The 27564-nt window shown below is 32.1% G+C and overlaps 1 protein-coding gene across 1 annotated transcript in view; it reads right to left on the bottom strand.

Annotated features, from left to right (window-relative positions):
- Positions 1 to 16244: 16244 nt before the first annotated feature.
- The window catches only part of LOC147064288 (roundabout homolog 2-like), a 73078-nt gene continuing 61758 nt past the window's right edge, over positions 16245 to 27564 (bottom strand). Inside the window, exons 7-12 of the mRNA XM_085958552.1 lie at positions 25883 to 26964; positions 24441 to 24675; positions 22237 to 22573; positions 21749 to 21924; positions 19575 to 19879; positions 16245 to 17469 (exon numbers count right to left, since the gene is read on the bottom strand). Coding sequence (XP_085814678.1) covers positions 16816 to 17469; positions 19575 to 19879; positions 21749 to 21924; positions 22237 to 22573; positions 24441 to 24675; positions 25883 to 26964 — 2789 coding nt within the window. The 3' untranslated portion in view covers positions 16245 to 16815. The remainder of the gene's footprint in view (positions 17470 to 19574; positions 19880 to 21748; positions 21925 to 22236; positions 22574 to 24440; positions 24676 to 25882; positions 26965 to 27564) is intronic.

Here is a 27564-nt window from a genome sequence, read left to right as displayed (position 1 = left end):
TGGCAATTATTCCTCTTCTTTCATACTATTACATTATATATTAATTCAACTTATACCTAACATTTTATATTGACATTTTCACAGGTTTTATCGTACAGAACAAGGCAATTTAGCATACATCATCTGTCATTCGGTATTACCTTGTCCGTTTCAAATTGTGTCCCGTCCGATATATTTACATACCGAACGGTGACGTAAACCTGTGAACAAATAAAACAATTTACATATGATTAGACAAGGAAGGCGTTTTAGGTGTTTTACTAAGCCGTATAGTTAGAGATCAGGTTTACATGTCGGCTTGTTACTAATTAATTAACTAAGCGTATACGCCACCTACCGGCAGGTGGTGACATCCACCTAAACTCATTTTCACGTAGGTGGAATATATCAACACCCGAAGCAATTTCGTTGAACATAGTTATCACCCCCCAATTGGCATTACCAGTGGCAGGTTGGTTCTGCACCTTAGGAGAATAAACAACTGATGGTCTCTATTTCTAAGATAATTATCAGGGACACACAGGTCAACACTACCCAGAATGGCAGAGTTCTCATCTTTACCTCGTATAAGTCGAAAAAAATACGTAGCTAAATAAAGATTTCTTCTAAATTGCAGACTGCAGTATGTAAGCATGCCTAAGAGAAAGTCAGTTGGATAAAGCCACGGATAGTATCCATACAACCTCAAGTAAAGGAGTCTCAAGAATTTCTTCTGTACTCTCTCCACCATAAGGCCTTACCTCAACTGATGCGGTGCCCAAACAATAGACCTACTTTCAAGTCTGCTTCGAACTAAAGAATTAAATAAAAGTTTTAATACCGTAACATCTGAAAAGACCCGGGAACTACGCATGACGAAGCCCAACATTTTAAGCGCTTTGTTACAAATGGTAACTATATGGCTAATAAATGTCAGTTTACTCTCAAACGTAATGCCAAGATCCCTTACAGATGATATTCGTGACAAAACTCTGCCATGCAAACAAAAACAACACTTTTGAGGCTCTGGTAAACGATAAAAGATTGCATTTATCAATATTGAATTCTAGTTTGTTACGCCTACCCCAATTTAATATATTATCTATATCAAGTTGGAGCTGACGACAATCGTCAGCGAACAACAAAAACATAGCATTTTTATTACCAATGCTATGTCATTTATAAAAATCGTGAACAGCAACGACTTTTTCAAATGCTTTCGAGAAGTCATTGTCAACAGTCAACCTGGTGGCCTCTATCCAGTGCTGATGACACATAATCAGTAAATACCATCAGGTTAGTTTCCGTTGATCGGCCTGCTCTAAATCCATGCTGTTCATTTATTATAAATGACTCAATTTTTGGAGAAATCATGTTGTGCATGATCATCGCAAGAACTTTTGCTGGTGCAGAGAGAACAGCTACCGGCCTGTAATTCTCCACTGATAACTCTGTACCACTCTTATGGATTGGAGTAACCTTCAACATCTTCCACGTTTCCGGAAAGATACCTGTCTCCATTGCGAGATTAAATATATATTATGTAAGCGGGCCTTTGAAAAAGTCAATACAACCCTTTAAAAAATGTAGGAACGTAATCAGGTCCCAAAGAGCGAGTATTCTTTAGTTTTTTTATAAACTTAAGTACATCGCTCTCATTAATTAAAAAATATCGACAGATTGGGCACCACATGACGGTTTTCCTGACGTTGAGGCAACATCCAGATTTGGAATACTACTTGCGTAGACAGAGTTGAAATGACCAGCAAATGCTTCCGCCACTCCATATCCGGTCACTTCTTCGCCCTTCCAACTCATCCTATCGGTAAACTCACCATCTCTTCTTAATGATTTTACGTAATTCCAAAACAATTCAGAATTTTCGCGAATGCAATCTTCTACCGTTTCCATATATGTTCAATAGGCCCGTCGAACAGCTTGTCTCACTTTTAAATGATAGATGCTAAACATGATATAGTCAGTCTGATTATGCCCAACCTTCCATGCTGTATGATAGTTATGCTTGACCTTAATATCCCCAATAATCTCCCGAGAAAACCACCTCAGGTATCGCCTTCCACCACAACATGGCGACTTCTTCGAAAAACATTGATCAAAAATATTGTAAAAACATTGTACCGCCTCATTCACATCACAGATCTCGAGCAACTCACTCCAGTCCACTTCACTCATCAATGAGTAAAGTAGCTTGAAGTTTCCGCCTTCAAACCTCCACCCGCCGAATTGGTTGGTTTTGTAAGAGGGCATTGAAGTCTGAAGCGGACGAGTCGACCAAAACCTGAGCAGAAAAACTAAAGTTGGATGATACACATCTTCGCGTACAATAGGAGACATGCATCGTGAAAGCGATAAATCGATATTGCTAAATACCTTATCCAAAAGTCCATTGCTATAGTTAGAGACATCATTGTGCTGAGAAAATCCAAAAACAGAACACAGAAATTCAAGGTCATCGCTGACTCTTTTACCACTACGCGCTGAGTTTAGATTAAAATCTCCCATTACAATAATCTTTCTATCTCCAATCAAGTTGATATTAGATATCATACTCTCAATAAAACACTTATACACCTCTAAGTCACTTGTTGGTGGAAAATAAATGACGCAAACGTAAATAGTGTCTCCGTCGCAGGTCAGTTTCACCCAAAGATCTTCATTTTGAGTCACCAAAGAACGGAAAAGTTCATCCTGTAACCCTTCCATACTTCTAACTCCCAAAAGACAACCCCCATCCTGCCTGTGGTCTGCGCCGGAGTCTCGATCCCTCCTAAAGACTGAGTACTCACTTCCAAAATATTCACGACTAAACACATTATCATTGAGCCATGTTTCAGTTAACCCTATGACGTCATAGTTATCAGCCAAAACACTGCTCAAAAAATCGACAGATTTTGTTTTCAAGCCCCGAACATTCTGGTAGTAGAATAATAATTGCTTAGGGCAATTATTATTTTTATTGTTATTATTAAGTCAGATACTCGGTAGCCGTGGTGTTTCCATCCTGGTAACCCATTCTTTAATAAATGAATGGTGGGGCCAATTTTCCGCTTTCAAAACCAACGTGCTTAACTTAGTAGGGATCCCTACCTTAAATGAAGCGTAATCACCTTTTGACTTCAGTTTAACTATTGTGAAATCAGCGGTACAATAAGTAATTTTTTGAATATAATTGTTCATGTCTGCAACTGTGGTATCGCGATGAAAGGGGTAGAAGTGGTAATTTTTAACCACCTCCGCCCCCCTCACCGCCCCACCAAAGCTACCACAAATCGCAATGGCTGCCCTCTTTGTCTTCACTGCCGTTAACCATTCTTCACCGGTAGCGGAGTTTCCAAGAAATACATCATTTCCTGATACCGATGTCCCCTCAGATTTTTGAGACGTCGAGGCCTTGGGAGTGACATCTCGCTTTCCCGCTGAAGCTTATAGCTTCATAGTTCTTTACCATACGTCATACTGATTATCTTTCTGTTACCTGTAATATTTTTTTATGAACCTCTACGTCGACGTAGAATTTATATTAATTTAATAATTGTATTGATTCTTTTTTAATAAAATGAAATTTAAAATGTTTTTTTGCATTTTCGTAATGAATATCTATGTTAATAAGTTTATCTATATATATAAAAGAATGTCGGGTTAGTTACACCATTTATAACTCTAGAACGGCTGGACCGATTTTTACGATCTTTGATTTGTTGGATTTGTCTCAGCCTCGAATAGCAGAATAACTATTAAAACATCGGAAAAATTCACGGAAAAGAAAATTATGAATAAAATAAATTTTCTCATACATTTTGACATTTTGAACAATGAACCATTCGCGCATTCAAAAATAAAAGAAAATCACAAACAATTTAAATCCGTATACAACGCCATCTCTGATACATGACAGAAACAATAAACAAGAAACAAACAAAAGAAAGAATGATAGTCGAAATGTCTAACTGACAATGAATTTTTCTAAATTTAACTAAGGACGAACTCATCAACAAAGTGTTACCAAACATCATTGCTAATCACAAACATGACAATTGGTTGAGTGAACGAGCATTCTTGCGGTAAAGAACAAAGATGTGGATCACTTAAACTTCACAATTCAAAATCAAATCGTTGGTCCACTGCATTCCTTCAAATCTATCGACTGTGTAACAAACGAAGACGAAGCAACCAACTATCCAACTGAATTTTTAAACTCATTGGATCTGCCTGGTTTGCCACCGCACAATTTACGACTGAAGGTTGGCTCGGTAGTCACCATTGAATTGAAATTGAATTACAATATGTGAACTTACCAGACCCAGGATTCGAGCCTGGGACCCTCGACACTATAGACCGGCGCTTAATCCACGCGGTCATCGTGTGTGTACAGTTCAATGTAATTAAAATACTTTTCATTTTGATTTGATTTTTGCACATTTATTGAACTTATTCATTTTGAGTACTCATTTTAACTTAATAAAAAACTGAATTTAATTCAGCTAATAAGTTAACACAAGATTATTGATTCTGAGGCGGTACGAAGTTTGCCGGGTCAGCTAGTTTATTATAATTCTTTCATCATTATATTGACATATCGAATTTTTAACAAGTGTGGAAAAAATAGTGGTCCGCGGGATTCAAGATTTTGAGTTTAGTGGTCCGCGAGGTCCAAAAAGTTGGGGACCGCTGTACTAATGGACTAACGTGAATGTTTCCGATATTTTTATGTTCAATAAATAAATCTTGTGAATTATTATTCCATCTATTACTGGCATATTGTTGGATTTTTAAATCAATACATGACACTCTTAAATTATCTTCCAGCGTATTTACACATATAAACAATTCCAATTATTAATACAAATTTTAATAATAAATCTTATTTGATGTCGCTACTAATAATCTTATCTTCATTAAATACCAAACAGGAAGTTAATATTCGCCAACGCACAAAAATAACAAAATTAAATACTTCAATAATTTCACATGAAGGCAACAAGTCTGTAATCCTGTTTACTTGAGTAGAGAACTCGATCTTTTGATCACGCAGACTGTAAGCGTATTAGAAATAATTGCAAAGGCGTTCATCTGAATGATAGACAATTAATTAGTCGATGTATATTATAACGTTATAGCAAAGCGTTCAAATCATTAACAACACACGAACTTAGTTCAATACAGCCATAAATATGTAACCCTATAGCAGGGATGGCAAATATGATTTGATCGGCGTGCCAAAATAAGCCGATTTTTTTTTAATTTGTGGCGCGTGCCATTCATTTTAGGTATACACATGAAATTATAATCTAAATCTTATTTATTGAATATAAAAAAAAACAATTAGGTACATTGGAAACTGGTGGAATATATAAAAAAAGATACACATAAAATGAAAGAAAATAAGGAATTATAAAAACATTTAATAACACACTAATTTTTATTTCATGTTGTTTGCGAGACTTTTTTATCAGGCTGAAATATCGTTGATTGCAAATTTATACGTCATGCTGCTAAATATTTCTTCCTTCTATTTCTAGTCTTTAAATGTACATGATTTAATATAGAAAACATACTTTCACATGGGTACGTGGAATAAAACATGGTCAACGAGATTGCTAGTTTTAACAGATATAAAAGTATCAGGCATGCTTTTCCATATGGGACTTTTATCTCCATGTTTAAAAAAACCATAATCTTTAATGAGGCAGCAGTATGAACTTCAATTCTCTGTAATCAAAATTGATTTTGATAGGTAGGTACTAAAATTAACACGCTGTTTTATTTGAAGTAATTAATTATTAGTAATAACTTTACATGCTAAAAATATGTAATTAAATACATACGACTAGGGATTGCAATACCGGTATTTCAAAACCGGTATTCAAGTAATTATCAATACCGAAATACCGGTTTTTAAAATCCAAAATACCGGAATTTTCGGTATTAAGATAGCACATTCGTTAACGTGTTTGAAAATGAATTGATGTTATTTCTTCATTACTTTGTATTATTTTGCCTATTAAAATGAGTGTATAAGTTATGAGCTACTAAAATGAAAAAATATTAAGTGAATTGAGGTGAAATAATAATAAAACAAAATCCATCAAATATGTTTATAAAATTGTTGCGATTAATTAACATAATATTATTTCGAAATAGAAAAAATCCGTCACAAAATGTTCAAACATATTGTACAAGCGTTGAATTTAAGAACCTTTTTCTACAGCCAGACTTATTTTCACTTGATAAACTAACCTTTTGGAGGATTTTAGTTAAAATTATCAATGTATTCAAAATATTCGTAAAAATCATCAGTTCTACAATATTATGATCAATACAATATATTTTTAAATGTCAACATAATAAATGTAGGTAAGTAGGTTTTTGCTACAAAATAATGTTTTAAAGAGATTTTAATAGCTATATGTACTAATAATTAATATCTCTGCCTTTTTTATATATATTTTAATGAATACCGGTATTTAATAATAAATACCGAAAAACCGGTATTGATATTTCATTCGGTATTACAATCCCTACATACGACAAACACTCGCCATTGAACGCACGCCGGTATTATCAACAGGATTGACTGAACAGAAGGGACTTCCACAGAAATCAAGTGTGGTACACTAAGGTGACACCTAGGTAGGCACCTACTGTAACATCAAATATCCAAGGTTGCCACAATATACAGTTGGATCAACATGATTTCACTTTGATTTTATATTTTAACGCTATAAACGTTTTGAATATTAAAAAATAAAACGAAATTATTTTTTTGGCGTGCCATCGGCAACTTTAAACGTGCCAAGTTGGGTACGTGTGCCAAGTATTTGCCATCGCTGCCCAGTAAACATCAATAATTCTAGATGCTCTGACAGTAGGTATCTTAAGTATTTAATATAATTCGACTTATGTTTATATATATTTTGAGATTCTATTTTCTTTCCGATTGAGTAATGCAAATAACAAGAAATTAAATAATAATTAGGCATCCTTATTATTTTAGCTCGGAAGTGTTAGGTCACAAAACGTTTTTTGAAAATTTCATAGCTTGGCGTATTCTTTTTTATATAAAAAAAATATCGATATTTATAAAAAAAAAAAAATGGAAAACCTAGTACTATTTCATTATCGTTATTCTATGTGCTCTGTTTTACTGTTATTATTTTATGCATTTATTCGTAATAAATGAATTATTATAATAATTCGTTTCTAATTAGTACCTTTTTACAATGATTTGTTAATTAAATTACTATGGAACAATAGTAAAATACTCACAAACGTTCAAATACGCAATCTAATATGACTTGAATCGCTTTAAGCTTATTTCCAGTGACTCGGAAAAAAGCATATTTATTATGTGGAATTATTAGCGAAATTAATCTTTCCAGAGCTTACGCAAACGTGCTTTTATAAATCTCAAGAATGAAAGGAGATTCAGAGACTTCAAAACATACCGACACATTTCATTTAATTACTTAAATAATATTTTTTAGTATCATTAATTTTATTATAAGTATTACTATACTTAAACTAAATACTTACTTTATAATGACACACAGTAGTCTCATCGGTATGGGGTATCTCCTGTCTGAAACCACAGATCGTGGATTCGGTCCTACTGTGTCCAGAAAATTGGACGAAAATTGGTATGCACATCACTGTTCACCGTGAGCTATTGTATCGAAAACAGATGGCCATATAGCATTGAGATCAAATTAAATTCTGATCTAAATAAAATACTTAGGAAATATGTAATAAAATCACAGAAGAAAATAGGTAGATTAGTAAATTAGAAATACAATCTTATTGTAAGTATATAATTATCTTCTCGTAAAATGCTATAATATAAACGGGTATTTTTTATCTCAATACTATACGGCCACAAGTTTCTGGTATGAAAACTCTCGGAAACTATTATACGGAAAACTGCGTACGTACAATTTACATGTAACCGTAGAAACTACATCAGATTCAGCTGTTTAAGGGGGGACATGCTCGTCGAAGGTCAAAATTGAGTTTTTATTGTATTTTCAAACCATGATCCTGGACACTCCTTAAACGTTGTAGATAATCTATTTATATAATTGTAAAGCCTTATTATCCTTTATAGTTATTTTAAACATTTGATGACTGCATAAAGTATTTTTGTTACATAAAATAGTATTTTTTTAAACCTCTCGCTCTAATGTTTTGGAATATAGTCATATTTCGGTACATAACTGTGCAGTGGTGTTAAGATTTTTTACATTTATTAATTTTTAAACGTATTTATAAAACCATTAGTATAATTTATTACGAGATAATTTTTGTAAAATATTCACGATAAAAAATTATATTGATAATCTCTGTGATCCCAAATTTGACAAGAATTAGGCATTTTATTATTCAAAAAATCGGCAAGATTAACACATTTGAAGATGATTCTAAAGATACTTATTATAATCTATGTCTTTGACCATTCAACTGTGATAAACATCTTATGAATAATGATTGCTTTATAATAATTATTGACCTAAGAATAAGGTAGTGTTTTTTTGAAATACGCCATTTTTTTGGCATTCCCCAGTAGTTAAGCTACAACATACGGCCGTAGCCATAAATTGACAAACTATAATTAAAGTACGGAGTAAAGAGTGTCCAGGATCATGGTTTGAAAATACAATAAAAACTCAATTTTGACCTACGACGAGCACGTGGACCGTTAACGAAAAAATATAATAAGATAGCTCAAGAATAAGTCAACTAATAATTTATGACTAAACTTGTAAAGGTACTACATCATTATTGGTAGGTTTTGATTTAGTAGCGTTTTATCTTCTTCTGAACATTGGTTCCCTATATTATACTCCTCTTAAAAACACTTATATTATATCAATAATTCTATCAATTTGAAACATTCAACGATAGATTCGGTGGTCAGGTTTTACATATAAATGCAAAAAACATAGGTCTCGTCGATCTACTTTTCAAGATAATCGATATTAAACTTTTAGTATTTATCCTCCAAATATGTGTTAGATTTCAAAATACAACTTCTCAAATCTTGTATGTCTTAATTTGCATGTTAATTTTTTTCATTGTACAAATAGAAAATGAGTAAAATAAATCAATAAAAAGACAACTAAAAACTTCACTTCTGTCGCATGTGTTCATTGCACACATAAGGACTCAATCATTTTGGGTGAATGGCTTACAACTATATTATGGTTCACTTAGGAGTGGCCATAGTAATAAACGTTTATACTTACTTTTATCAACCTACCATGGTCTATCATCGCGACATAAAAAAAGAAAAATATCACCCTATTTCTCTCAGTTCAGCACTGCTTTCACCCCTCTTGTTATCCTAGATCTCCAACGCGTAGATCTCTCTTGTACAATCACTGCAAAGCATGAGAAGTTTTGCTATGACGATGGAATTTATGTCACTATGTCACAAATGTGATAAGTATCACGCTTCCATTCTTCCCTACCTTGCTCTAGGATGTTCATTTTCTATGCAGTTCAAACACTTCGTCTTTCTGTTTATGATAATATAGGAAATTTCAATGTAATTGAGAGTAAAAAGTGCATAATATACACTTTCTCAAAAGTGAAAATAATGATTTATCATTTAAAAAAAACTACTATCAATTTTACCCCCGACTTTTTTTTCGTCGTATCTGGTCATCGGCTTTCCCGACTATGAAATATACCTATAAAGTGGACAGATCGAAGAATGAAGAAATATACTGATTCAATTTGTTATTGTTTTATATTCAATGAGAAAGATGACTATTAGATCTAGGCCTTTTAACCCACACCTCACCATTCCACCGCTTCTATCTGCCCATTTTATTTATTAGCGATACATTGTCTCAAGTGCATTATTTTCGAGATGTTGTATATTGTAACTTTAGAACATCAGAAGATATTAGGGTGAAACTATTTTCCTACCAAAGATGTAGTCTATAAGCTGTACAAGCAATAGGCAATAATGGTAGGGTAGTTTTTGAGTTATCGTGGAATAAATAAACACGAATTAAAAAAAAAAAAAAAAAACTACATTTAGTGAATTCATCATAGAAATAATCGAAACACTGTTGAAAAGGAAAATATTTTGAAGTATTATAAGATTTATAAGACAACAGTAATCCTACATCTACATATTATTATTAAAAAGTTTTTTTAAACTGAAATAAACAACGTTTTGCAAACCATGTTTTTATAATGGCGGAAGTAAGAGGACGTAAACCTTTTATTATAAGTCCTTAAGGGATGGCTGGTCGATCGCAATGGGAGGCTGGGAGCTTGAGAGGCATTTCACCCTATTCTTCTACAAGCATCTATGAAATTGTTTATTTCAAGACGTTCCTTCGTTTTACGTGTAGGTAGGTGCAGTATTATGCGAACGTTTCGCTCAAGTAGAATTATTTTGATAAGTATTTTATATTTATGGATAATATTCCGCTCAATTACTCTATTTCCCCATGTCAGATAACATTTATATAAATCTATAAGTCAGTAGCGAAGGGTGCCTGTTGAAGGTAGGTTGCTGAAAGAAAGTCGTAGAACAGCTATATTATTTTAACAGAAGTTGAAATTTTAAATTTCAACTTCAGTATTTTAGTGAACAAAAATATTATATTTTTATATTATAAATATAATATAAAAGTAATGCTCAACCATCCCGGTAGTTCAGAGTTTTAACATAGGGGTCGTTTTGCATCGAGTCTAGCGTGGAAAAAATAATGAATATAATATAAACAACAATTTTTTTTTCGACTATGTCTGATTCCAATAAGATCATAATATGGGCCTTCAAAGTGTGGAGGTTTGTATTAATAGATTTTGTTTTTAGGAGAAATTGATGTCAGCCATTTGCTCAATCTATTTGGTCCATATACTGATTCATACACAAATTATTGAAAAACATATCAGACTTTTATGCATATAACTTCAGGTTTTGATATTGTGTTTGTTTTTTTTTTACAATAACTGTATAATCATTTGTATGTGTTGTATGCGTGAAATCAGTGACGTCCCTAGATAAAATGCCGCCCCATGTTTTTACAGTATTATCATCCTTTCATGAGTCCAATATCTAAGAAATGTGTTGTATGGATTTACTACTGTTACATTACTAACAACATATCAGACTGTAATTATTCGCAAATCTGCACGTGTCTTTTCTGGTCACCAAGAACATCGAAGGGCAATGGAAGTAAACTAGACATCGCGAACTCGACAAAACCAGTGAGCTTAATTTTTTAATGGAAAGATAATTTCGTTATTATTAAGTTTAGGTACTTAGCTATTTCTATATATTTTAAATGATCCTCCTCGATTTGCCGCCCCTCGAAAAATTGCCGCCCCCAAGCGACGCTCAATCTGCCTACCCCCACGGGACGTCACTGCGTGAAATGTACCAAATTTGTTGAAGCATTTTTGTAAGATTGTATTTGTGTTGTCATTGTCATGTAATCATTTAAATATAAATAATAATATTAAATATTTTTTAACCTATAAGTACATAACGTCTATTTATTTTCGAATTCCGTGGCGTCCAGTTGTCCCGGCGCCAAATCGTCCTAGACCCGTTAAAACTGCTCTCTTGCAAAATATTGAATATGTGACTTCCAGACTTTCAGCTCTAGCGTGTAGTATTATTTGATTCCTCTTTCATGAAATTTACGAAAGTCATAATACAGTCACAAATAATATTTTATGTTAGTCTACCAAATTAACATGAAATTACCAATGAAACTGTAACATAAAGATATAATATGTATAATATGTTGTTTGTCTAACCTAATCTTGATTCATCTGAAGAAGTAATATAAGTTTATCACCACTTCTAGGTCTATTTAGAATGCCCCGAACAAATTTCGGTACGAAGCTTGTTTTCTTATGGGATATATTATATTATATTCAGGCATACGTATTTTTTATTAGAATTCTCACAATACTCTTTCTTCGCGTAATGGAAATTCTCGGAAATCGCTGAAGAAAAATAGTATTTTCCCCTAAAGTGAGCGAAAATATATTATTTCATGACTCATACTGAAAATTTTATGGTAAAAAAGTTAGGTATAAGATTGTTTTACTCTAAAAAAACATTTTTAAATAAATGTATACGTTATAAATGCAATAGCGCAATTACGCTCCAGTCTTAGAATAATCAAAAAATACAAAATCGTAACATTTCTTCATTCATAGTGCTACATCTTCCCACGTTATACTTGCAGGGTCTATGACGATTCGGCGCCGGAACAACTAGGCGCCACACAATCGAATGAAATTCGAAAATAAATTAACATTCGTGAATTATAGGTACTTGTCTTCTTCTTATTGTGCCATCCCTAGCGGAGGTCGGCCACCACCAAGGCGATATAATCTTTGTCGTCTGCTACCCGGAACAGTTACCCGGAACAGGTCAGTAACTTAGCATAACGGTACTTGTAAAATATATATTTAATAATATTATTTATATTTAAATTGTTAAAATATTATTTAATATTTAAATTTGCAGACGTAAATGATGATTTAATTGTGCATATATTTAATTTCCAACCGTAAGAGAGTTTTTTTATTTTTATATAAAGCCTCAGGCATGATAATTCTCAATCTGCAATAAAAAACATTATAAATACTAATGGTTTTAAGTTTTATCCTATTCCATTTGAGTCGTTTTTTGCTACCCGGGTTTCGCCTTTCGGCATCTACAGGCGCTGTGTACACTCACCAAAAGGTAAACACACACTGACAGTGTGTGACAGTGCCTGAAGATGCCGAAAGGCGAAACCCGGGTCGCAAAAAACGACTAAAATGGAATATTACAAAACTTAAATCCCTTAGAATTTAAATTCAAATTCCATCAAGTACCTACGGTCGATAGTATTAATATTAAAAAACATTATGTTAAGAGTAAAATGAATTAAAAGTACTAAGTAGTACATAGAAACTGATATGACCTCGTCTACTTTCTGTATAAAATCGTAACGAAGTCTATTTACATCGTTCGATAGTGCTGCGCCCAATTGTCCTGGTGCCCAGTTGTCCCATTCCCATACTTTCATACGGTAGGATCTGAAATGATGCAGGTCGTTGATAGTTTTTCACCCCCCGACGCCTGGAAGAGATGCCTAAGCATTGTGAATCTAGCCAAAGATTGTCTGATGGACTGTGATGAGTATATGACGCGATAGTAGAGTAGCTACAACATCCAGTCATAGTTTTTATAATTGTTTTAAAAAGGACACTGGGAAAAGAATTAAGTGATACTTTTATCTTTACCATTACCCCTTAAGTGATCACAATACGATTTGCTATCCTGCTGAAATGGGAACAAATAAAATAAAAGAGCGATTTATACTTGACAGAAACTATATTATCGCAAAGACAAGAATTTAAAATACATTAAATAGCTGATATTAAGCAGCTCGATACTGAAATTTGATATACTAACTTTAAATACTCTTGACACGACGGCTGCATCGTGCTCCGTTAGGTGACATCCATGATTGATATTGGGTATACCCAACCGGAGCACGACTGTTCTGGACGGCAGACAAAATCAAAAAGCCTTGTTTCTACTGTCGCACCACGCGACTTGACATTGTCTCCGGAAATTCCAACACCGCCAAATTTGTCCACACGACTCGCGAAGATAGCTCGTCCAAAGACAAACAAAAACACGTCGAATTAATTAATATTGTAGGTGATGTTTATTTTAAACATAACAAAGCTTATCTTTCATGCCTAATTGTGAGCTCGTAATCACGCCGAACATAGGACCAATTAGAAAATATTGTAATATTTTTTTATAATAACCCGATATGTGTTTAAATTTGTTTCTGGTATATTACACTTAAAACAATATTTATTTTTGCTTGCTCGTATACTTACGATACCTATATCGAATGATGCTGAAAAAATACATAATGAAAAAAATATTGGATGTAAAATGGTGGGAAATAAAAAAAAACATTTCAGTTTGAAATCATTCAATATTTATTTATTGTAACTAAACAAGATTTTTTATCAATGTTAAGTTGCCCAGGTTTCAAATAATATAGTGTCAAATGATTTTTATATGAGATCCTTATAGCTAAATGATTATTTACAAGTCGTATAAAACTTATGAAATAATTAGTAAATGTAGGAGCATAATCCTATTTGAGCATGTAAATTAATGTATTGCGCGACAGTTTTTTTTCCACACTAAATTTCACAAAAAATAAAATAACACATTCAAATTTCTTGATATTACTTTATGCAAGACAATTCGTCACCGAAACATTATTAAACATGTTGCATTATAAAATGAGTTTTTTAACACGACAAAATTTTATATGAGTAAATCAAAATTATATTATATATTATTAAAATAAATAATTCAAATACTTATATACTTAAATTACAAAGTTTTTAAAAATAATCTCTTTATACTCCGGAGCATAGCAGTCGTTCCAGAATAACATCACAAACCGTCTTTAACCCTCCCTCCTTCTCGCATTCGTTAAAAAACAAAATTGAGATAGAAATTAATATTTATTTATAAAAAAAATGATCATGTCCGGTCCTAATAAGACGAGATTTGTATTAACAGATATTTGTTTTTACAAAAAATGGATTTTAGCTTCTTGCTCAACATATTAGGTCCATTACTCTGACTCAAACACAAATTGAAAAACAATGTGTACTTGCCAGACCCAGGATTCGCACCTGGAACCCACGACATTAATACGACGTGTAAACCGCTCGGCCATCGTGGACCGGTGAAAATATAGTTCAACGTTACATTTTATACAACCTCCTTCCCCCTAATCCCCATCCCCTTCCTTATGAGTCTCTATACCAGCGAATCAAAGATCGAGAACATCGCATGTATTTATTTAAAACAATATACAACAGAAAATTATCTGGGCGGTTAATTGTGTTTATTAAATTTTTATCTCTCTCTGAGCCGTTCAATATTCGACATTAATATTTTTTCGATTGACCACTACCCCTGTTCTGGAATTAGTCAATAAATGTTATTTGGTGGCGAATTGTCTTAAGCATCCCAAAATATATATGATAATAATTCTTAAAGTTACGTTTATTATATCACATACGTATTTTTATAATTAGTAAAGTTACAAAATTATCTCAAGTAACATCTCTTTTATAATATTATCTTTTTTAAATAATTTTAGTTTAAAAGAATAATTTCAGTCCAGTATTATTTACAAAGTTTCAACGATCACTCGAAAATATTTCATATTATTATATATTTTCAATAATTGAAATATACTTGGCCTTTCTCAACAATCACTTCAAATAAAATTTTAAATTACTGCTTTTTTAAAAGGTGATTACGATCAATAATTTAGCGCTACATTTTATTTAGCAATACTTCTACATTTTAAATCTTTTGATGTAAAACTTTGTACGTAGTTGGAATTCATATAAATAATGTATATGTTGGCATATTATTAACCTTCACTTTACGATGCTAATACATTCCTTTTGTTACGGTGATGTCACTTTGGGTTACTGTACATATAAGAGACGATATTAGAGTTGGTAATAAGTAAATGCCTATTTTGGCAACATAAATAAGTCTTATAAGGTTTCATCATCAATATTATATCATTAAAATGATCAAAAACGCATACAATTTTAATTATAATCAAACGAGTATTTCAATACATTCTTTCAGGTTACAAGTCTCAATACAATCTTGATCGCACCACTTAATTTCATGTCTCTTTTTCACAATTGAGAATGTCTATATTTGTTGAATATACTTTTAGATCTAATTCTTTTGTTTGTAATGGAATACGACGCTCTGATTACAATGCGCATTTATAGTTTATGACAGGTAAATAAAATTTGATGAATATCTGTGAATTATATGTATTTACTGAATAATGCTATCGATTTTGAAAATTATAACATTTAAATTCGATGTAATATTAATGATTTTAGGAATAGCTCAGAAATGTAGATGACGGAGTACATATAAGTAAACTGAAATATTTGCAATTTAATGGACTAAGTAACTTAAGGTGACATTACAGTAACGGAAGTGTTAATATAAATTGAGTTGTTAAATCATAAATATCGGACATTGAACATTTATCCAAATTCACAATGAATGATTTTTTTTCACATGTAGAATTATTTCAAATGAAATCATCAAATTAAATACAAAGTGTCGAAAAAGTAAATGTTCATTTTCATAAATTATTCATAGTTGATAGCAGTCACGTTTAGTTTTTCTGCATATTATTTTCGTTTAAAGTGCCACTTGTCAAAAAACGCTGGTTATGAAAAAAGCATCATGATGTTATTTATTCCATAATATAAAACAGATTCATCTCGAATAATACATATTATTTTAAATCTAACTGTCATTTTTTTGACATTATAGTTAAAGTACCTACTCCAAAATTAGTAAAAAAAAAAATACTGTGTGTTAATTTTAAGTAAAATATTTTAATATTTTTTTCGAATTGAATAATTATTGTAACTTGGAAAAACCTCAGTTTAATTACCGGTAAAGGCTCTAACCACTAAACAGTCGAGCTACCGTTAGCTATAAATACTAACCAAGCGACTGGCAAGTGTAAGACGTATATTAAAATCCCACTCAGTTAAAAATGTTTTCTAGGATTTTTCGTATAAGTAGTATATTTTTAAGGCTTTTCTAATCCATATAATATTTCAATAAACAATGCTTTTGTTAAAAATATGTTGAATAAATAATAATTATATTTAATAGTGTGTCTTTACTGAAAATATTTTGACAAACGGCACAATAAAAATAAATATTTTTTTGTAATTTCTCACATTTCTTTATTGATTTCCCGGTTCACTACGGGACGATGTATGATATTCTGACTTAAGCCCACCATTAGGCGATTTAACTGTGGAAAAACTGAATAGTGCATTATTTTTACCTGTCGGTGAATGCCTCGTCACTTCAGGTCTAGAGTAATGGTGGTTTAACAATTTCATTTGAGGAACATGTCCATAATACTGCTTTTCATTTATATCATCCGGAAAATCACTTAACCTGCAGTTATCATCAACCAAACCGAATGTAGGATTTTCTTGAGTTCTTATTTCATGATATGTATTGAAATTATCTAGCGCCGACGGGTCTCCGTTAATTCTGGACGAGTCTTTATTTTGTCGCATTAATTGTAGACGGTGTCCACGCCTAATTGTACTGCAGGGTGTCTGCGGAAGGGAGTAAGTTCTTTCTTTCATGGGTCTCGGAAGGTCTACGATACTTCGGCTGTTTGTGTTTTCGTTTGGGACTTGTTGATTTGACCCGTCCACTAATTGCGGGTTTTCGAATTTGAATAAGCTGGGACGGTCGTTTGTGAAGTAGGTGTCGGAGTAAACATTTCGATTGTAGTATCCACCGTTGCTGGCCGGGTACACTTCCTCGTCAAAGTCTTCGTTTATCTTGTTCTTGCTACCGGCACACATTTGTATCCAGCCCTAATAAATATAATACAAAGATAATTACCCTTTAATAAAAAAAAATCAACTACATTATAGATAGTCGAATCATTACTAAACTATTCTTGTCCGCATACAAATTATATAATAATATTTTGCAAAGTTAATACATACTTGCAAACGTTGCTATCAAATTAAATGTAGTTTGGATAGTTGACGTTGTATAACTTTTATTAAACAACATCCATAATTATTTGAAAACATCTCATGCATATACCCACTTGAAAAAATATGACACCTAACGGGACTTGAACCTGTAACCGCTGAATTTACGCCACTGTGCTTTCAGTAAAGCGATCCGTGACCTCGGTTAGTAAGTAAGGCAAACGCCCATTAGATGCAATTAGCATGTTATTTAAATGTTAAAAATTAATTAAAAGGTACGCAGTGATTGTGTTAATTTAATATACGAAAATCGATAGCCAACATTATTAACGGAATTACATTTCACGTAAGAACTACTAGTTAAAATCGACGTAATTAAATAGGATACCCGTAGCTTAATTGGAAAAGCACACTAGCACGAATCCAGCGGACAGGTTCAAGTCTCGTTGGTAGTCTATATTTTTCTAAAATAGATTTTTTTCTGGTGGGTATATGCATATTTTGATGTTTTCAATTTATGTATGTTCAATATATAGAATGTTACATTCTTAAATATTGTAAATTATTCATTGAATAAAAAAGTGGTTTATTAAAAAAGGATTACATTCAACAAGACCACGATGTGAATTGCAATTTTGCATTCTCTATTTGCCATGATTTGTGTATTTTAAAATAGTTTAATACAATATTATCATTTTGAAGCTCCTTTATTTTCTTTAAAAATGCTTAGATTAAAATTGAACCATAAATATTATCTATTATAAAGTAGGGTTTGATAATGGAATGTGATTTTTCATATCTGAGAGTAGGTATCCAATTACTAACAGATCACCAATAAAAAATATGTGCTATTATAAAATCATAGTATTAATATTAAAAATTAAATAGATAAATTCACTAATTATTTTAACATTTTTTTTTTAGAAAAGAATGAACTTTTAGATAATAATACTTGTATTGTCATAAAAATGTATACATCATGGTAAATATAGAATGCAACATGTTGCAATTTCACAGAAATCATGATTCAATTACAAACTCTATTGAAAAGAATACTATATAATATCAGTATTGATTATTATTATATTATGGTATATCATGCTTAGACAGTCAAACTATGTTTTCCACGAGACGGAGCGATAATTTTCCTGATTTTACGAACCGGAACGGCGCTCCGGTCTATTTTGAGCCCTGATATAACTACGAACATCTGATGTACGAAATAAAGCCTAATAGCCCCTGCATGCATGCATGAATTTACTTGGACCAAAGTCTGTACTTTAAACTATCGCTATAATAACTGTTTACACGTAGAAGTGCTGACTATCTCGCCAATCTCATTCTCCAATAGTAAACGAGACGTGATGTTATCATTGTATGGTACTATTTGACAGGTCGTAAAAATCAGTTAACCTCAATATAAGTCTTTACGCGGTGTAATATGTTTTTTTACCGGAAAATTCGCCGTAATCGTTCTACTGTGCAGGCGCACATGTAACACAGTTCAATTATGTAGTGTTGTTAGAAGCTTCTTGCAATTTTCACGATAATACGTGTTTACAAGTGCATTTGTTTGTTATGGCCGCGATAATACGTACTGTCAACAGTGAATCCATGCATGTGTAAACGAGGTATTATTCTCAATTTGAACACGACAACATTTACAACAATGCTGTTTGGTAGTATTAATACATTTTATGTGATCTCTGAATGTAAAAATAAGGTACCACAATGACATAATAATATACGTTTGGATAAGCTCATATGGATACCCCAAGTTCTTTATTTTCGACCTTCATATAGCACTAGGCTCTCAAAGGATTCAAATAATCCTAAGCAAAGAAAAAAATATTTAATTTTTTAAACTGAAGAAAGATAATAAAAATCACATCTACACACAAATGGTCATCAGATTAATGTTTTAAAAAATGTCTATAAGTTAATGTTGCAGAGAAGATGAAGATATAAATGAAACTCACCAGCGTTCCAGGGTTGTGTCTGTCTCCTCCCATGACAGCGACAGACGCATACGCTGGTGTCTCGTCAAGGCTACACTTCCGCCTCATCAGCGTAGAGGGATCTACCTCGGCATAGTCTGGCGTTCTTGTCTCCCGCAGCGTCATCGCACACTCGGACGCAGACGGACGCCAGTTTGCACATGCGTCCAGCCGGCCATCTGCAGACGTCATCCATTTCGCGTCTCGCGTGTTTATGGAACGTGAGTGGGCAGGGTTCGATTTTAGGCTTAGATGTGTCACTAGGCTAGTGCCAGTGGATCGTGAATCTATGGAATTATGTTGATTTAATTAAATTACACAATATAATATCTCATGTCGTCACCCTATGACCTAAGTATGTTTGTCTTGTTGTAAAGGAAAAACTTTTTTTTAATGTATTATAGTCATTTATTATGTATCATCATAAGGTTGGTCTCGATACAGTAGATACAATGATTATAATATATTAATTCATTGGTTCAGTGTTTGCTACAAGCGATTTTTATCATATTTTGCCATACGCATTATGTACCTACTCCATGATAATATATTTTACTTTAAGATCAGCATAATATTACGATATATGACATTTTATATGTAATTTAGGAGCGGAATGCAGAAACATTAATTGTCATAACTAAAATTTTCTTAGCAGAAAACACTATGTAGAAACATTGTCCTTATTTAAGATCATTTCTATTGAAAATACGAGTAATACCATATTTAAAAATTCTCTTTCCTATAGTTTAGGTAAATTATTTTATAATTGTTAAAGGATGACAAAAATATGACAACTGCATTTTATAAATGCAATAGCCATAAAAACATATTATTATTTGATTATAATACTCTTATGTTTCCGTTATAAGTCATTATACGTGATTCCACAGGCACTGCAAGATATTTTTTTAAGATGGTAACACTAGCGTCAAGTGTCATTTTATCATCTAGCATTTTGTATTTCTGCGGGCTGGCGTATAAAAGTAAAATAATATTCTGCAAGTACATGCCAAACGAATTAACACTATCAATATCCATATTGAGATACATTGTTAAATGAATTTGAGTGTATGGACTGTTTTATAGATATGCGAATGTATTTTGACAGCAGCTGTCAGTGGTAAATGGTAATACAGAAGGGGGCGTGTTCATAACAAAAGAAGTCTATGGTTAAGGATTCCTTAACTCTATACTCAGGATTGTCTATAGTTAAGTCATGCTTTTCGGCGACTTATCCTTAGGATTGAAATCTTAGATTATGCATGCCGCTTTAGGAGATACTTCCCCAACTATTGAATTGATTGGTAATATACATAAACGAATATTTTTTTTAAATACTAGAATTAAACATAGTAACCGCCATAATATAATATGACACAATATGAGCAGCTGTCAACGCTAATAATTATTTTTCCATATTAGCCACAGTTCATACATGCAATACCATTTAAATTAATATCATAATTTAACGCCATCTGTTTTAAAGTCGACAACAACTATATTTCACCGTATTATTACATTTAGGACTGCAAATAGAATATTTTGTTTTCAGAAACATATTAGTAAACAATTAAATAAAGCAAATAGTGACGTAAAATATCTTTACCGTTTAATAATAAATCATATCTAAAATTAGTCGTAATATATTTTTAAAAAATTACGGTTTGATTCGACGATTTGACGGATATCCGGTTTGATTTTATAACAAACGTAGCGTAAAAACAAAATGTACATACGATATAAAAGTACTAATTTCAAAATCAGAACAAGAAAAGTATTATTTTTTTTAAATGGAGTTTACTGACTTTAGAACTAATTGCTTCATTTATCACTTATCAGCCAGAAATACGATTCAACATTAAAATATGCCAGTTCTTTCTATTCAAGCCATCGGAATAGCTAGTAGCAGTATCTACCTAATAAAACCAATATTCAAAAATAGTGTTCTTAACTTTTAATATAATTTTACACTAACATAGGATATTACAAATTAGTAGATAATTCTTCTAAAACCGTATTAATCATATTTTATGTTTAGGAATTAAATTAAATGCAAACTGGCCTTCACAAAAATGTATTGCATAAAATTAGTTATTAAATATCTTTATAATAAAATGAGTTATTAGGTACGTAGATTGTAGGTGATGTGATCTTACCATATAAATTTGGCAGTGCGATCTTCTTGGCGAGTAAGCGATGCCTTCTAAATAGAAATGTCCCCACAAACAATATCGTCATGACGGTTAGCATTGTGACCAAAAGTGTGAGAAACCAGGCTTCCGAGAGCAAATCTGATGAATCAACATGTTGTGGATTTTGATCCAAGGTATTCCTGTATTAATTAAAACATCGGAAATATAATAGTTATAATAGATACACTTTATATACCTACAGCTTATATGGACATTGTTACACTACGTTACTTTACTCATAATATTAATATAGTACTATTGATTATATTATTATTGGGCACTGACACCGGTTAGTTTTTTCTATTTTTTAAATACTTACCTTATTTTTTTATTACTACTAGTTTATTCAATTTTACTTGTATAATATTATGCTGCTTAACAAAAAAATAAATGATAATATCTAGAAAAATACTGTTTGTATTATATAACAATACATTATTAAATTTTATTACCTATTCAAATAATGATTCAGTATTTTCGAATACGGATCCATATTTGCTGGTAGCCGCAAGGCAGCTTGTTGTGTGTACGGCCCGATCCCTTTACTCGTTCCAGCCGCTAGCTTCAGCCAATAGGCAGCACCAGCCACTAGTCCGCCTAAGCGAACCGTCTCACCAACAACGGATACATTGTGAATGAGCTTAGAGTCGTTTGCACCTTCTTTCACGACCACTTGGTAGTACTGGATAACTCCATTGTGTGTGCCGATTGGGGGTGGTTTCCATTTTAAATACACTGATGTAGAATTTAAAAGGAACGCTTCCAAGTGGGTCGGAGATTCGCTTGGAACTAAAAATAAAAGTATAAATTAACATGCTTGTATTTTACAGATATGAAATGTAATTGGTTTGTATAGTAATATTTTCGGTACAGTTCAATTTTGAGGAATACAGCGGTAAACACGTTTTTTTAAATAGACAATATATTGGGTTAACCTAACCAAACCTAACCTAACCTAAACCAACCTAACCTAAAACAAACTAACAAATAATCCAGAATATCGGGTATTTTCAAAATGTGTTTTCCGCTGTATTCCTCATAACCGAACTGTACCATATTTTCTAATATGATCCTAACTTTAGCTGCGATATCTAAATATAAAATCATTTCATCATAACTGATCACAATATAATGAAACACTGCCTAACTTAACAAACCAAATTGTTGAAGAAGTTTAATTATTATTATTAAAAATAAATTCGTTCAAATGAATAAAAAATGGCATTCATTACATACAAACAGTTTGTAAGTATAGTAACAAACTTTTAGCATAACATTTTTTGAATCAGAATGCTATATTTTGATACCGAATTTCAGATAAGAATACCGTAATTAGTTTTACAAACTTTTTGCTATACAGATATTTGTTCAATTTTCAACAATTTTTATTGAACCTGAAGCAGGTGTCGATTCACAAACTTTTCTCTGACCGTATATTGCAAAATCAGCAGTTACAAACTGTTATTAATTATATGACTATAGTTAAGTCCTCAACTTACGTGATTAATTCGATTAAGTCGAATAAAACTTAAAATCATGTTTTTTTTTTTTTTTTTTAAATAATATGGTTTAGTTTCAAAGAATAGGTGGAAATAAAATGGTCCTCTATACATTTAAGAAAACAAGCCTCCTCTAATCATCATTTTTTATGATTTATGTTATACTCTTGATAAAATTCATAGCTCCCTCTATATCTACACTGTCAGCCTTACGTGTTATTTTAAAGTTGTGTAGTATATTACAGCCTTTAATTTTTTGTACCATCAGTTATTAGCAGTAAATGTATGAGTATCAACACTATCATCATTTTTACATTTCTTCAAAAATACTCGAAGCTTTCTCCCGTATGAGCATAAGGCTTATTGGAATTGGTTGTTGCTGCATATCTTCTATCCATATTACGAATATTTTTTTTCCATTTATTCTATTAATACTATTCTTTTCTTTATATATTACATGATTTGCCTTTGTTTTTTAACATGACCCATGATTAGATTTTATTCGGTTGTAATTATTGTTCTAATTTTAAAATGTCACTAAACTTAAATCGTGTAAGTCGAGGACGGATTAGGTCTAAGTTTTATAGGGTCTTAGTGCCAAAAAAATCTGTAACAAGTTTTTTACTTCAATATTATAATCTATATTCCAAGACTAATAATATTCTGAAGGGTCTAAGTAGCTAACTCAACAATTTTTGGCTTGAAATATGGGCGGGGTCTATGTGCCCCAACATGCCCCTTCACATAAAACGTTTCAATATTGTCCATTTTTAATTAAATTTTTTCTTCTTTTGTTTATTTTATCCTTAGAATTATGCAAACTTATCATATTATACTGATGTTCTTCTGTAACTTTGTAAAAATAAAAGTTTTCATATACTTACTATGTATGGTTCTATTCTTTTGTTATGTTTTTATCTCAGTTTCACATTTTTGGCACTTAGACCCTATAGACTTTTAACCCTTCAATTATTGATCATTAATTCAAAATAGGTACATTAAATGCTACTTACCAGCTTTTGGCACCAACCCCACGATATATAAAACTGTCACTATGTACTGTGTAGGTAGGTACTAGCCAGTTCTTTCTGTTGACTTTTTTTATATAACACTATATGAGTAAAATGGATGAAAATATAACAATTTTGTTTACTTACTATCCTCGAGCGTTTTCGCCATTTTGGAATTCGAAGGCCTACCGTCAATATTTTTGTTGAAAGGAACGAGGAAAAATTCGTACGAAGTGTATTTTCTCAAATTCGCTATTGAAAACCCCGACGCGCTCCCGGAATGGAGAACCGTTTGCATGCTGTACTCTCCGACTGTTGTGTTAATGGCATCAAGAGGCCTGTAGTAAATGTAGTAGCCCTCTACATTACGGGAATTTACGGTCTGAAAGGGAAATTTAAGACGGAGCTCTTAAAGAATATCTCTTAAATATTTCTATCTTTAAGCATTCAAATTCAAAAAGATAAAAATAATATCAAAAAATACTACCTACTATAAAATATCTCCTTTGTTATACATTTTTGAATAACAAAAAATATGATCTAACATTGTTTAATATTTTTAAAGTTTTCTATAACACAAAAAATATAACCTTATTATATTAAATTCTCGACCTTGATAATAATATATCACCCAGTAAAGATAAGTACTGAAAATATTTTTGCATATAATTTAAATCAAGATTTCTTTTAACCTAACTTTTAATGTGCTTATAACTTACTTTTTGTCATGTACCGTTATGTAACAGAACTACGTTTATTATAAAATAGTAATTAAAATATAAATGCTAGTTTTAGCAACATAATTAAATGGATTAAAATTCTAATTGACTTAAGTTTTGTACTTTTCGTTACAAAACTCACAACACTATTAATTGAAGATACAACTGTGACAGAATACAGTGCCCAAGTGGTAATATAATAGATATTATGTATTAAATCAATATACAAAAAGAAAGCAAAGCACGTATGTGTGTAAAGAATGTATGTTCAAATACTAAATAGTTTTAATAATACATAAACATACAATACTCATGTATTGTAAAAATAATATTACTTGTAAGTATTATTAGCACTGAAAACTTTGTATAACATTTATTAAGTGAAACTAGGGTCGTAAAAAACATTTCAAATACAATAATTCTTAAATCAATAAGACGTATTTACACAAATTCAAAGTTCATAAAGAAACCTCAGTCTATAGAATCAATTTTCTTTAAATTCATAAATATTTGCTGTTTGCTTTGTAAAATATTTTAGGTGTAGCTCGAATATTAAATAAATGAATTATGTAATAACTGGAATATAAAATAGAACCCATGTAAGAAGTTGTTAACTTGGTATCATAGAACTGGAAAGGTTAAGTTATTCACAATGTTTTTTTTTATATTATTTATGGTAAATAATACTCATTTTATATATTATTTAATGACACTTAAATTCGTTGTGATCAATATTTAAAACTATATTATAATATAGTTAAAATCTTAAGAATTTAACGTGTAATCAGAAAGTTATACTTAATTAATTTGGTGGTAATTCTTTTCTTCGCTTAACGTAATTATAGAACAAAAAAATAAATGTCCACTAACCTCCCATGCAAGCTTAACGGAAGTAGAATCCACGGCAACAATATCAGTTAATCTGACCACTTCATCAACTTGTAAGCTGGCTCGTGCTTCCGCCATCAGCGCTGTGCCGGCGCCCTCATCCAAGCCGTACATCACGTAATTATCCCCGCCGGCAAAAACAGTCTCCGACAAAGCGCTGGGCGGCGAAAGACCATGGGAATTTTCCGCCCTCACTAAAAACACATACGACCCGCCCACCGCAGGTAATCGCTGAGTATGAACAGTTTCCTGTAAGTGCCTTCCTACAACCGCCCACACATTTTCTTCATTGCCACCTCCTCGCGCAAACATTTCTACCTGGTACCCCAGAAGCGAAGAACTGCCAATTTTATTATTTTGCGACCAAGATATTGTCACGCTGGAGTCTGATTGATTTCTTATTTGTGGACGGCTAGGTTCTCCAGGCAATGCTGATACATCAGGTCTTCTGAAGAAATTAATACTAGGATTTGTAGGTGAATCAACTTTTAATACAGCACTCCAAGCATATTTTCCATTTTTATTAAAAGCCATACAAGTATAAATACCGGAATCGTCTTTATCTAAATTTTTAACTGTCAGTGTTCCGATATCTGTTATGTCAGATTTTACTGAAGGAACAATCAGTGTTGATTTATGGTACCATGTTATTGTCGGTTCAGGATTCCCTACTGCACTACAAGGAAACTCAGCTATGGACTTCAATGGTAAAGTTTGGTTTGAAGGTCCCCATAGTATAACAGGAGGTGGACGGTCTTCTTCAGATGTTACAATTAACTTAGCTCTGCCGGTAGCAGATCCAGCTGAATTTATTGCAGAGCAAACTACTGTTGTTCCCGAATCTTCTTTTTGGGATGCTTCTAGAAGGAGTTTTATTTTGCCTTCAAGCGTGACCACGGCTCGATATCTGTCCCAATTGACTCCGGGAAATATTAATGAATGGTTTCCTTCTACCGACCAGAATAGCGTGGGTCTTGGATTTCCAATTGCCAAACATTCAAAAAATGCTTCAGAGCCTACTTCAACACTTTGTGCTACTGGTTTTACCTTCAAGAATGGAGGAGCTGAAAAAAAATACTTGGCATATAAATTTATTATTTTTTACATATTATATTAAATTTGCACTTTCTGTACAAAAATTTTAGGTATATGCGATAATAACATCTGCGAAGTGAAATAAAATACGTGAGTGTCTGGCTCCGCCGTCCGCGGCATCCAAGTGACCTAAGCATTCTTAAAAAACTGTGATCCGCCAGTGCTCATAGTGGTGGACCTCATCAGCCACAGAAAACCAGTTTAATACCCGTGCCTAAGTAATAAACGTAAATGTAATAAAACCACTGGAACTAAGGCAATTAGAAATACAATTATAATATTATTATCATTTATTATGTACGAGTACCTAGTCAATATTTTTTTTTAATAAAGAAATTAATAAATCATAAATCTATTCGAATGATTCCAAAGTAGGTTAGCAAGTATCAATGCACACCTCTCAAATATCTGAGAATATTGACAGCGTTATTATTACATATTAAATATCAATGAATATGAAATTAATGTTCTTCTTATTGATTATAATATAACTGGAACATGACTGTCTACAATTGTGCACGAACAAGGCATTATTTTTATCTTAATGCTTTACGACCATCTCTTTCCAG

This window comes from Rhyacophila brunnea, unplaced genomic scaffold (genome assembly GCF_057557595.1).
Source record: "Rhyacophila brunnea isolate RB1 unplaced genomic scaffold, BYU_Rbru_1.0 scaffold_8, whole genome shotgun sequence".
Lineage (NCBI taxonomy): Eukaryota > Metazoa > Arthropoda > Insecta > Trichoptera > Rhyacophilidae > Rhyacophila > Rhyacophila brunnea.
This window is presented reverse-complemented; position numbering and strand designations above follow the sequence as displayed.